The 13338-nt window shown below is 37.3% G+C and overlaps 1 protein-coding gene across 1 annotated transcript in view; it reads right to left on the reverse strand.

The window, feature by feature from the left end:
• Positions 1-11511: 11511 nt before the first annotated feature.
• The window catches only part of LOC129744746 (serine/threonine-protein phosphatase alpha-2 isoform), a 43443-nt gene continuing 41616 nt past the window's right edge, over positions 11512-13338 (reverse strand). The window contains exons 5-6 of the mRNA XM_055737437.1: positions 12289-12436; positions 11512-12227 (exon numbers count right to left, since the gene is read on the reverse strand). Of these exons, the coding sequence (XP_055593412.1) occupies positions 12082-12227; positions 12289-12436 (294 nt within the window). The 3' untranslated portion in view covers positions 11512-12081. The remainder of the gene's footprint in view (positions 12228-12288; positions 12437-13338) is intronic.

Below are 13338 nucleotides of genomic sequence, written 5' to 3' on the forward strand. Positions count from 1 at the left end.
CCTTTTTATCTGAATACAGATCCTGGATCGTATGAATTGAATTCTCTACACCTGAGAGCAAGTTCACTAGTGTTGGGAAAAAGTGGTAGAAATTTTGACACTTACGGCACGTTTTGAAAATTTTGCCATGCAAAAACATTTCCAAGATCTGTGGCCTTCTAGTTTTTTGAAAACACGTGTTGTATTTTCGCATGCTGTGATGCAAAAATAGCAATATTTCTATCATATACGGCTGAAATGGAAACAGTGTTGTAAAAAAAATACAACGCCCCAAGATCTTGAAAACATTTTTGCATGGTAAAATTTTCAAAATGTCAAAATTTCTTCCACTTTTTCCCAACACCAGTGAACTTGCTCTGAAAAGTTTATTCTGCTGTATCGGATCATCACCGTTATGATTACATTGACTTGTCGTGGTGTGCATTATTATACTACACTTATTTTTAAAACCAACACTTGAAACGAATAATGAATCCAGATACTCGTTTTGGCATCGTGTGTTCGTTTTGATGATTAAGTTTTACTTTGTGTATCAGCCAATGCAATATGTGTGTAGCCACCCAATGCTATGCTATGCTATAAATTATGTTGTGATAACCAATGAATTGAAACTGAAATGCCGTATATTAATCAATTGATTTGAAATTCATAACATGTATCTCACGCTGATCAATTATCAATTTTCGATCGATTACCTACAATAGTAATTATTAAAATTTTAATTTAATTGGTACATACAGGAATTTAATAAAAACTCACTGACCTCAGATCAACTATCTTGACAAACTTATCTGACGAAATTTTACGTATATCTGACTTAAGATAAAATTGCGCTAGGAAAATTTTATTTTCAAATGTTTAGTTCTGATATAAATTAAGCATCCAGATTCAGAACTTAAATTTTGAACCATATTTTAAATACAGTTTTCAAATTAAGTTCAACTATCAAGTTATTAGACTCAGATTTTAGACTCGACTCCTTAAATTGATCTTTCATACGTACCTTACGCTAGATTTACTAAGGCGATTTTCTAAATGTAATTTCATAAATACTCGCAATTAGTGAAAAAGCTGGAAACGGTAATAACAGATAAAACAGAAAGAAAATTGAAAAAAGAATTGTTGGAAAAGTTTGATGGGAAAAAATAAGCTACACTTGGGCAAACTAAATCGAGTTGAGCCATGCGATAAACTCAAAAACAACACTAACTGAAAAAAAATGCATTATTCCAATAATGTTTTAACACCCTGGAAATCAGTCTCGTTTGAACTACGGTACGTTGCACATCGTGTGTGTGAGCTGAATCGAAATCTAATTTATTTTTCTTCTCTCCTTCCACACGCTATTGTCGAGCGGTGCAATGACCCACAACGATACACCAAGGTCATCGAAAAATGAAGTTCGAGTGCGGAAATATCACGAAAATTATGCTGGGCCATATCTCGTTATGGCTGAAACAAATGTCGGAAATATATCTGCTGCGAAGATTGCTAAAAGTCTGGTGAAGAAATTTGGTGACGATTTTATACGTGCTATGCCGGTTTCTAAAACCAAAATGAAAATTTTGATGCGATCGAGGGATGCTGCTAATGAAATAGCAGGCATCGGTACCTCAAATGAAGTGCGTTTTTTTATCCCCCAACGGCTGGTGGAGTGCCTTGGGGTAGCCTATATTGAGCCGGATATTTGTGATGAAGAATTGAAGTTTGTGTTAACAGTTTATCACCGCTGGTTTATGATTTTAATTTAATGATTAATGGCATTTCGGTGAATTATACATTCTAATAGGAAGAATTTCAAATGAAAGTAATGAAAATTATAGACGGATAGATTAGATTAGGAAGCATGAAAGGTGTTGAAAATGAGCCAAGAGCGTGATTTGAGAAAACTTCTTGCCGCACAAGACCATTTGTCCCACATCGTATTATTGTCTAGAAGAAGCAAAGTCGATAGGCTGACTTTGCATTGATCTATACAATGATACATGGATGGATCGAAGCACGTGTTTTTCGTACCCCGATCGGACAAAAGGAAATGTACGGCCGGCTCAGATGAAGTTTTCTATTGCGAGAGCTGGTTCGATCGATGTGTAAGCTGTTTTCGGGTGTTCGTTGTTTGCACGGCGACGCTACTACTTTATTGTTTCGCGCACTTTGAGTAACCGTCAACGTCCCTACTTGTTAAGCCATGCACATCAATTAGTGAACTGCATTTTTATTTCCCCATATTTCCCCCCCTTTTTCTTTGCCAATTGATTTTGTGTTAACAGTTTATCACCGCTGGTTTATGATTTTAATTTAATGATTAATGGCATTTCGGTGAATTATACATTCTAATAGGAAGAATTTCAAATGAAAGTAATGAAAATTATAGACGGATAGATTAGATTAGGAAGCATGAAAGGTGTTGAAAATGAGCCAAGAGCGTGATTTGAGAAAACTTCTTGCCGCACAAGACCATTTGTCCCACATCGTATTATTGTCTAGAAGAAGCAAAGTCGATAGGCTGACTTTGCATTGATCTATACAATGATACATGGATCATTGTATCCATCCATGTATCATTGTATAGATCAATGCAAAGTCAGCCTATCGACTTTGCTTCTTCTAGACAATAATACGATGTGGGACAAATGGTCTTGTGCGGCAAGAAGTTTTCTCAAATCACGCTCTTGGCTCATTTTCAACACCTTTCATGCTTCCTAATCTAATCTATCCGTCTATAATTTTCATTACTTTCATTTGAAATTCTTCCTATTAGAATGTATAATTCACCGAAATGCCATTAATCATTAAATTAAAATCATAAACCAGCGGTGATAAACTGTTAACACAAAATCAATTGGCAAAGAAAAAGGGGGGGAAATATGGGGAAATAAAAATGCAGTTCACTAATTGATGTGCATGGCTTAACAAGTAGGGACGTTGACGGTTACTCAAAGTGCGCGAAACAATAAAGTAGTAGCGTCGCCGTGCAAACAACGAACACCCGAAAACAGCTTACACATCGATCGAACCAGCTCTCGCAATAGAAAACTTCATCTGAGCCGGCCGTACATTTCCTTTTGTCCGATCGGGGTACGAAAAACACGTGCTTCGATCCATCCATGTATCATTGTATAGATCAATGCAAAGTCAGCCTATCGACTTTGCTTCTTCTAGACAATAATACGATGTGGGACAAATGGTCTTGTGCGGCAAGAAGTTTTCTCAAATCACGCTCTTGGCTCATTTTCAACACCTTTCATGCTTCCTAATCTAATCTATCCGTCTATAATTTTCATTACTTTCATTTGAAATTCTTCCTATTAGAATGTATAATTCACCGAAATGCCATTAATCATTAAATTAAAAGAATTGAAGTTTGCTAATGCGTACGATAAACGCAAGTCGAATCAAGTTGATAACCCGGAGATAGTTCATGCTCGTCGTGTGCTTAGAAAATTAGCTGATGATAAAGAGGAAGCCCTGTTTACGGTGATTTTTACTTTCGCTGGGCAGAGTTTACCTACTCACATCGAGTTGAATAGAGTGCTTTATTCTGTTAAGCAGTACATTTATCCTGTCCGCCAGTGTGGTAACTGCTGGCGCTTGGGACATGATAAAAAAGGATGCAAGAGTGCTAAACGCTGTAACCAATGCTTGGAGCAAGTGGGCGGCGAAGATCATGCATGTGAAAATAGTGAGCCCCAGTGCGTTAACTGTTTGGGCTCCCATCGGGCCAATGATCACAAGCTTTGTCCGAAAATAATTCAAAAAAAGAAAACCGATAAAGAGCGGCGCGACACTTTTTCACAAGGACGTGTCGATTGGTTTTGTGGAACAACTTCAAATGAATCATCAAACTCACTAACTATCATCTCCCAACCAACAACAAAATCCACCGTGGCAGTTGCTTGCCAAACAAGTAATGTTGACAAGAATGGGTCTAATCCTTCCAGCAAACGTCGTCATAATGTCGATTCGGACGATGAGCTTCCCCAACTTGAAGTTAACATTTCTGACGGGGTTTGCGATTCGATCCGATCGACGATTGAATCTACTGAGGTCATCGATATCGTTGCAGAGGCTCTGGAAGTTCCTGAGGAAGATGTTGAAACTCGACAAAAAATTCAACAAATGGTTTTGGAGAGAATTTCGGATGTTGTAAGTGATAAAATGAAAGGATATTTTGCTAATCTCAGATTATGAAAAACACCACACCGAGCACTTTAACAGCCACCGTTCCTCTGCAATGTCTACAATGGAATTGTAGAGGGATAAATAGTAAACGCTCATCTTTAATCCAGCTCATAAATACACACAATATCAATATTTCGCTTTTGAGTGAAACACATCTCGACAATCACACAAACTTTAGTCTACCGCAGCACACCATTTTTCGTAAAGATCACAGACGAAACTCGATGGGCGTAGCCATCGCGATTCGTTCAGAACTGAATCCCGTAGCATTTCCTATTGCACTGTCAGCGGATATTCAAGCCGTTGCCTGCCAGATCAAATACATCTCCGGGTTGATCACTATTGTATCTGTGTACATACACCCGCAAGCCAACATATCGCAGACTCAGTTTGATAATTTTTTATCAACCGTTCCGAAACCGTGCATCATTGGAGGAGACTTTAACGCAAAACATCACCTATGGGGAAGCGATCATGGAAACACACGTGGAGACCGTCTTCATCAAGCCATCGAAACATCTCATCTCGTCATTCTCAACAATGGTCAGCCAACTAGGTTTGATGTAAACCGGTCGTGGGGCGCAATTGATATCACGCTGGTTTCTTCGAGCCTTAGTTTGTGCTTCGACTGGGAGGTTTTGGATTCACCAAATGGAAGCGATCATTTTCCGATAGTTTTTCATTCGAGTACTACATGCGCGATGAAATTCTACTCTGGAATCAATGTTCGGAAAATCGACTGGGAACGTTTTACCGGAAGCCTCGAGGAATCATTCGTCGAAAATGGAGAACCGGATAGCTTTGATGTCTTCTTTGAGCTGATTTGGCAAGCACTGCGCAGATCCTGTCCATCAGTAAACTCGAACCACACTCGCCGAATACCGCAACCCTATTGGGACGAAGAGCTAACAGAAGCGAAGAAAGCCACCAGAGTTGCTTTCCGCGCTTGGAAACGAGAGCTGTCAACCGAAGCTTACGAAGGGTACGCTAATACAGAACGAAGGTTCAGAAATTTGGTACGCGAGAAGAAGAGGAAAAGTTGGCAACATTTTTGTGATAGTTGTGATAGTTCTACGTCCCTCACAACCTTATGGAGGATGGCTAGAAGATTCAAAGGGCGCGGAGAGCCATCAAAAAACCTTAGAATTTCGGACAATTTGGCCAACGATGTTTTGGACAAGTTGGCTCCCTCATCTGCCAAAAATCCACCCCCGGCTTTTCTACAATGTTCGTGTTGCCCTCAAACTGGTTTACCATTCTCAGTATCTGATATTCAAGCAGTTTTAAAAATCGGTAAAGATTCGGCTCCTGGTTTGGATGGTGTTCCATATTCCGTCATAAATCATCTCCCATGGGCGGCGCTTAGTCAGTTGCGAAAAATCTATTGCCAAATTTTTGCTTCAGGAAGAATTCCGGAAAGCTGGAAAACCTTTAAAATTGTACCGATTCCTAAAAGTGGTCATGATCCGATTTCTCCTTCTGCTGTTCGCCCAATCGCGTTAGCTTCATGTTTTCGCAAAGTGTATGAACTCATAATCAAAGATCGACTAGAACATTTCATCGAAAACAACAACTTATTCCCTTCAGCTATCAACGGTTTTAGGAAAGGACGAGGAACAATGGATGCGTTGTTTCCCCTGATTAATGAAGCTTCTTTAGCTTTGAAAAGAAGAGAGCATGTGGTGATATGTAGCCTCGATATCAAAGCCGCCTACGACAACGTGGAAATTAATGTTCTGGTCCGCGAATTACGCTCATTAACAGTCCCTGAATGCCTAGTAAGAAGTATCTTCCATCTTTTTGAAGAAAGGAATTTGTGCATTTCAAATGGATTAGATTCAATATCTAGGACAACGTGGAAAGGCCTTCCTCAGGGATCTCCACTAAGTCCGTTATGCTTTAATGTTGTGATCAGTGGATTGATCAACAGTGTCCCTCCTGATGTGATAACCGTAAATTACGCCGATGACACAACAATTGCTGTAAGAGGAACCTCGCTGGAGCATAGTTGCGAATCTCTCCAAAGGGCAGTGGATATAGTTGTGGAAAATATTTTCGACCTTGGGTTAGAACTTTCGCCCACGAAATGTAAGTGCCTTCTGATCTCGACACAACAATGCGATAATCCCCCAGAAATAAATATCGGCGGTTGCACTTTGGAATACGTCAGATCCCTGAGGTTACTCGGCATGTACCTCACACGAAATCTGTCGTGGTCGTGTCATATTAGAGAGGTACAAAAACGTACGGCTCCGTATCTTAACTTTCTACGAAGCATATCGGGCCAGTCATGGGGAGCACATCCAGCAGCAATGTTAGCTATTTTCAAGTCATGTGTGAGATCAATATTGGAATACGGTTCCATATTTATGACGGAGTTAACACAAAAAGAAGCCATCGTTTTGGATAGACTACAATGGGCAGGAATTCGAATCTGTTTGGGCTCCACAAAAACCACCCACACAGGTTCACTCGAAGTGATGGCTGGTATTATTCCGCTGCAACAAAGAAGAGAACTTGCTGTCATGCGTTTTGTAAATAAAAGAGCGTCACTTTCTTCTTGGCATGGTCAATACTCCAGACCGATCTTGGAAGGTGGCTTAGTGGCTACGGGAATACACCGCGCCATAAGAATGCTTAACGAATTTATTCCACTTGAACAGCCTCTAAATAATCTCCCATGCTACATGGTCAACCGTGAAGTTGTAAGAACAATAATATCCATTGATCTCACTGTTAAACGGTTATGTTCAGAACACCAGAACTCATCGGCAGCTGATTTGGTTTCAAACTATCTCTTGGAAGTGTATGCCAACGCGAAAATCTTGGCAACTGACGGGTCGAAAGATATACACGGCACAGGTTATGCTGTGGTAAATAGTTTTGGAGCGCCTGCAGAAGGGATCAAACTCGACAGTAAAGCATCAGTTTATATGGCAGAGCTTCTAGCAATCAGGCATGCTGCGAAAATGATCGTAAGCCTTCCTGTTGCTCAGTATATTATTCTAACCGATAGTTTGAGTTGTCTCACGAGCCTTCAAAAAATCAACATCAATCAAAAATATCCCGTTGCTTGGTACGATATAAAAGCTTCCATTCTTGAAGGACAAAGAATGGGGCACGAGATCCATCTGATATGGGTTCCGTCTCACAGAGGTATTCCAATGAACGAGTTGGCAGATCAAGAGGCGAAAAGTGCGTGCATCAATGGTGGTACAGCAGATTATATTTTAACATCATTCGACATCCAGTTTCCGATTCGGCGTACAACAGTGCACAAATGGCAAGCAAAGTGGAATGCAGGAACTAAAGGACGTTTCTGTCACAGCATCATCTCTAACGTTTCGCTCCAACCATGGTTTAGTAGCTTGGATCTCAACCGCAGACAAATTGTAATCCTTTCCAAATTAATATCAAATCATTCACGGCTCCCTGCTCATCTGACTAGAAATGGTATCCTATTGGACGCGACGTGCAGTTGTGGCGAATCCATCGCAGATCCTGATCACATTATCTTCGCATGCAGCAGATTTGAAAATCTTCGTAGACCTATTTGGCGAATTTTAATGAAAAAAGGAATTCCACCCGATATTCATTTGATACTAAAAAAGAAAGACATTGAATTATATAAAACGATAGCTAATTTTGTAATTGAATGTAAAATAGACATGTAAGTAGAAGAGTAATTAACACTTGGCCGGTTATGTTATAGAGGTAAAGCCAATAAAAAAATTAAAAAAAAAAAAAAAAAAAAAAAAAAAAAAAAAAAAAAAAAAAAAAAAAAAAAAACACCCTGGAAATAAACTTTATAGCAGCATGATAAGGCTGAAATTTAAACGAAACATTAGGAAAATTAAAAAAAAAAAGAATCCTTTTTTCTATGACCGAACGCCATATTGTTTTCTATGAAAAAAATATTCAAAATTAAACATGAAACTTTTATTTCTTCATCTCTACAGCACCCTCAAATGGTTAGCAGAAGATAAGAATTCAAAAGGAAAATATTTTAGTCCTCTGAGAAACTTTGAATTTTGCTGTCCGATCATAAACAATTTTTCTCTAGTTTTTTCGAAACAAATGTTTCATTCTGGTTTGTCAAAAAAAAAAAAAACTTTTATGGAAGGCAGTATTCAAAAACCCGTACTAACAAGACCTGTGCAAGTGATTTGAGCCATTTTGCTACGTAGCAACTTTGGTGAAGTAATCCGTAGTGCCCGACCGTAGACAACACTCTTGGAAATGAGTGAAAAATCATTTCTTGAAAATTATTTTTTTCTAATATAGTTCAGTTCTAATATAGTAAAGTGTCCGATAGTAGACAAGTTCCCCCTACCTAATTCGTTTTGGAATAAACTTATAATATATTAATGAATTTCAAGATTTATACATTTCATAAAAATACAAAAAATAGCTTCAAATTTCCCGATTGTGTTAGTTGAATAAAAGAACAAGTTAGTAATTTGACTGCATAAACATTTCATATACTTACCCATTCAAAAAAACATGCGTTTAAGTGTAAAGTTCTTGATATCAAAGTGGAATAAAAAGTATTTTTAATAATATCGTTCTATAGAACTATAGTTTCAAGAAATCGCGTGCTCCAACACGCGTGCTGTTTAGATCAATCTCCATAAAGTCTTCACACAGGATGGTGATATGTTTAGATAATAATGTTAAAACCAGTTCATGATATTTTGACCATTTTGATTTAAGATATTGTTTATTACACCAGAGTTTTGTTCTCATTTGCATCCGCAATGCATGATGTTGGTTGCAATCGTGCGCTTTTGTTCCCCATTGGTTCCACGATGTAAGGGTTCATTTGAAGTCAGTTTAAGTTATTATCTTATTTCATTAGTTCGTATTCACAAAATTCAAGACTTTTGCTCCGTGTCACCGTTAGGGCTTCTTTTTTATTTTATTGTTTTTTTTTTCTAACTTTGTGTTTTTGTGTCTACGAGTGAATGTATGTTCTACTTTTGATCGCCAAATTGAGTTGTCTGAAGTTTGTTGTCTCAATCGTTCCCTCTTTCGCTATCATATGGATGTTTTGTCTGAATATTAAGGTATTAATTTTATGAAAAATTGTCCTACTGCATCTTACGCTGCGTCTGAAAAAAAAAGATTTTTTTGCTAGTGTGATTTGCGCTTTTGCTGGAGCAACTGCGATTCCGTTGTTTGTTGTCTTGTGGTGCCAGGCGACGATGACGATGAGGCAGTAGGAACAGATCCCTTTCTGGATGCTGCAACCGACCCCATTTGATGTTGTTGCATCATACGATGGCTCAGCTCTAACGGGGGCGGCATCAACAGTGGCAAACTTGTTCTTTTCACTACTGGCCTACCACCGGCGGTATTAGTGGGTCTTGGTGGGTGATGAGGAAGCGTAGCAGTTTTGTCCTTATCCGAAACAGGTGATATCTGCTGTTCACCTTCCGCGGAATCGGATTCGTCGTCGAGTTTAGGTTTCCGGCTGTTTTTTTTCATTTTCGCGGAAGCATAAGTTCCATCATTAGTCGGCCCTTTTTTATTTTTTTTTTCAATTTAGTCACCAGGTTCATTCACTTTTCATGTTGCAGTTATAGACTCTATGAATGTTTAGCAGCACATATGTAATTTAAATTATTTGATAGAAATTTTCAGTTTGCACATAGAAAAATTGATGAATGTTTTGAATGCTTAACATTTATTTTTATGTCTACAAGTTTCAACTGTATGGCTAGGGACGGTTCGGAGTGTGTATAACCGCGGTCAATTTAGATGCATATAAAACTTGCTTCGTTCAAAATATTTGAACACCGTATCCCCGCTCAGACAGACTAGCGCTTGTAATGAATTTGAGTTACTATTTTGAATTAGTAGTTTCAAGTTTTTGTCCCTAAATATGCATGAAGAGTCAAAAAATAAACTTTGGTACGAAACACTTGCATGAACTGGGAAAAATAAGAACAGCAACAAAAACAAATAAAAAACAATAAGAAATCAAGGAAGGTACTTGGAAAAATTTGGTGGTAAAGTGTCATAAATAAACCTAAAAAAAAAAAACTTGGAAAAATGGTCTCAATCATGAGGTTTTTGTTTCTGGGTCTCATCTTTCTAAGCGATTAAATGCAGACGATTCATGTAACCTATTGAACGAACTTCAAGAGTGTCAATATTAATACATTATCGTCATATCGCTTGTTAGTCGTTATTGGTCAACCGGTATTCGGCCTAAAACAGGTTGCCTCCATGCCACACAATGCATTAGGAGGTCATAATAATCCTCCCGGTAGCATTTTGCAACGTTGTGTCCATTTCCTTCAGTGAGATGACATAAAATTATTATCAACTGTCATAATTGTAATACAAATTCGAACGATTTGTATTCAAATACTTAATGACATTACTATAATTGTGCGAGCAGGTTTAGAAACGTTAGAAAAGTATTAAAAATGTGGAATTTTTTATCAGTCATGATTGAAAAATGCTATTATTTTTATGAAAAAAAAACCAACAAACATAATTTACACTCTACAGCAAACATTAACCAGGCAAAGACTTTGACAAAAATCAATAAGAAACAAAAAAACGAAAAAGAGGAGAAACCAACGAGTGATGCAGAAACGAAGGGTAATGCAAACAAATACTCACAGTCGGAGTAAGCGTAAGACTTTCGACCATTTGCCCTTAAAATTTGCTGTTTTTGGCCAGTTTTTGGAAGCCACCTAGGCGATAGGTTAAAGAGATCCGTTCATTAATTTGAAAACACAAAAACACTTGCGAACACGTCGCAAGCAGGATGAATAGAAGTTTAGATAAAGGGACCTGAATTTTCTGCAGCCAAAAATTATGTTCAATTTATTTTTGATTTCCGGGGTAGGAGGTATATTTTTCAATCATTCTTTTGTATTTGCCATTTAGTATGCGTCACAAAAAATACTTTCTAGAGATATACGTTCATTATTTTGCATAGCAATGTAACCAATAAATCAACTTCGCGACATTCTTTACGAAAACTGTATTCATTAGTTGGATAATTTGTCCCAATGCTGTTCCTTTTCGTTTCTCTTGTGAACCTAATTATTTATTGTGAACTCAATCCTGCTGTTTTGTAGCGATAAATAAACTAATAAATCATTTCAGTGGAGTTCAAAAGATTTTGATACGTTTAACTATCTGTGTCACAAAAAACATTGAACCACTTTGTTAAAATAAATTCCTTTATTCCGACACAGCGTCTAAATCGAGGAGCAGGAGAACAAAAACTATAATTTTTCTTCCTTCAAGCGAAGCACAATTTTTATTTCGGCGAAATGAGTAACGAGAATAATTAAAACAGTATCGCTATTGGATGTCAATCAATGCATAATAAACTTTATTCTCTTAATTTTGCTATATGAATCACCTTGGAAAAATAAAATAAAAAGACGAGAAAGCTGATGAGGATTTGCGATAATAATGAGCTGGCTTCTTACTGCTTGCTGATAAGAAGGAAAACATTACGTGATATTCAATGTTTTTTTTTTAAATTTAAACCGTTATGAATCCTTCATTGAGTCGCATTTGATGTTTGCTTCTATTGTTTTATCTGATGCTGGTATCTGATCAAGTTCTACTACAAAACGCACCCTCACGTAAGCTCCAGCGTTTTGTTTATATTTTCATATTATGAAGTTATTCCTGAACATTATTTTTTTCCTAAACAAGTTTTGCTGTTTGTTTGTGTGTATTGTGATTTTGTTTTACATGCTAGTCCTTTAAATTAATGTTAAATTGTTTCTTGTTGTATGCATTTTCCTCAGAGTTGTATTATTTGCTTCAACTTTGTAAGTCATCATGTTTTGTTTAACTTGATTTTAAACGTGTGTTGTTTTACCTTTTTTTTTTTAAATATACCTCTTCTTAGCTATTCTCAGTTTATTTCTTTTTGTTTTTACCGTAACCTCGGGGCGGAGTTACCGGTCGTCCAGAGTTTATGCCACCGTATTGAAACTTACGTTTGTCAGCTGGTTTCAGAATCTGGAAGGAACACATCAGCGTGTCGTCAACAGACATCATTGCTCCTGAGAAGAAAAAAAAAGGGTTAATAAAAATTAAACTTTATAGAAAGACCAGGTTCCTTACCGGCATTATCGAACTCGCCACAGTAGTTGGGAGCCGAGAAAAGCGTAACCAATTGGCGTTTGGCGAAGAACTCGTAACCATCCTCGACCACCTGGTGGGCTCGGCATATCAAATCGAAGTCATGTTTACTCAAGAATTTGCCAACAATCTGAAATGATCAAAAGAAGCATAGTTTGTTGGAAAATTATTTTGCTTTTGTGACGTTAGAAATTCACTGGGAAAGTGTTTGATGGATTGTATTTTTCCTTTCACGTAAAACTTCAACACAGTGAATTTAATTGAATATGTTTTTTGCTTTCAAACCGTGAATATTAGGGTATAATATTATTAAAACCTAATTCAAAATAATGCTCGCTATGCTATGACTGCAAGCTGGTATTCTTGGAATTTTTTAGTTTAGTTTAGTTTAGTATTTTTTAGCTTAGTTGAATTTATGATTATTTAGAATAATTGAATCTACTCAAGCGCGATTACAAAAAGTGGATTCTACTCAAATAACACCTTAAAATAATCATTCAGAGAAAACGTCAAATATCTGATTTTATATTCTCAACAAAAGAATTGCGGATTATGTAAGGATTTTAAGGATTATTATAAAAAAAATAGTTTCGATTCATGAGAACTTTGCCAATATAAATCACAGCGTCTCCAATCAGCCGCAATAGGTTAATAAGATGACGACGAACTGTTTCTAGTCTTCTGTGTACAAATCCCAGAGCACGATTATGCGACATGGTCAATATTCCAGAGCGGTTTATGAATAATGAATAGACAAACAATCTAGAGCAATCCATCTCGTATAACTTGAATGGACACTTCGTGCAAGTTGCTGATATGTAAAATGCACTAACAATGGACATATACACTGTAGACTATTCAAGTAGGTAGTGCATTTTCGTTCCAACACACGCGGAAACACGTGCTGCTTCGCGATAATCAAACTTCTCTTCGCCGGATGACAATAATTATCAATCTTAAGTGGAAGGCTGTTGTAGTTTGTTGAGCATTAGTTTTCAAAAAACGTTTCATGTTTTTAAGATTCCAGCAGAC

This window comes from Uranotaenia lowii, chromosome 2 (assembly GCF_029784155.1).
Source record: "Uranotaenia lowii strain MFRU-FL chromosome 2, ASM2978415v1, whole genome shotgun sequence".
NCBI lineage: Eukaryota > Metazoa > Arthropoda > Insecta > Diptera > Culicidae > Uranotaenia > Uranotaenia lowii.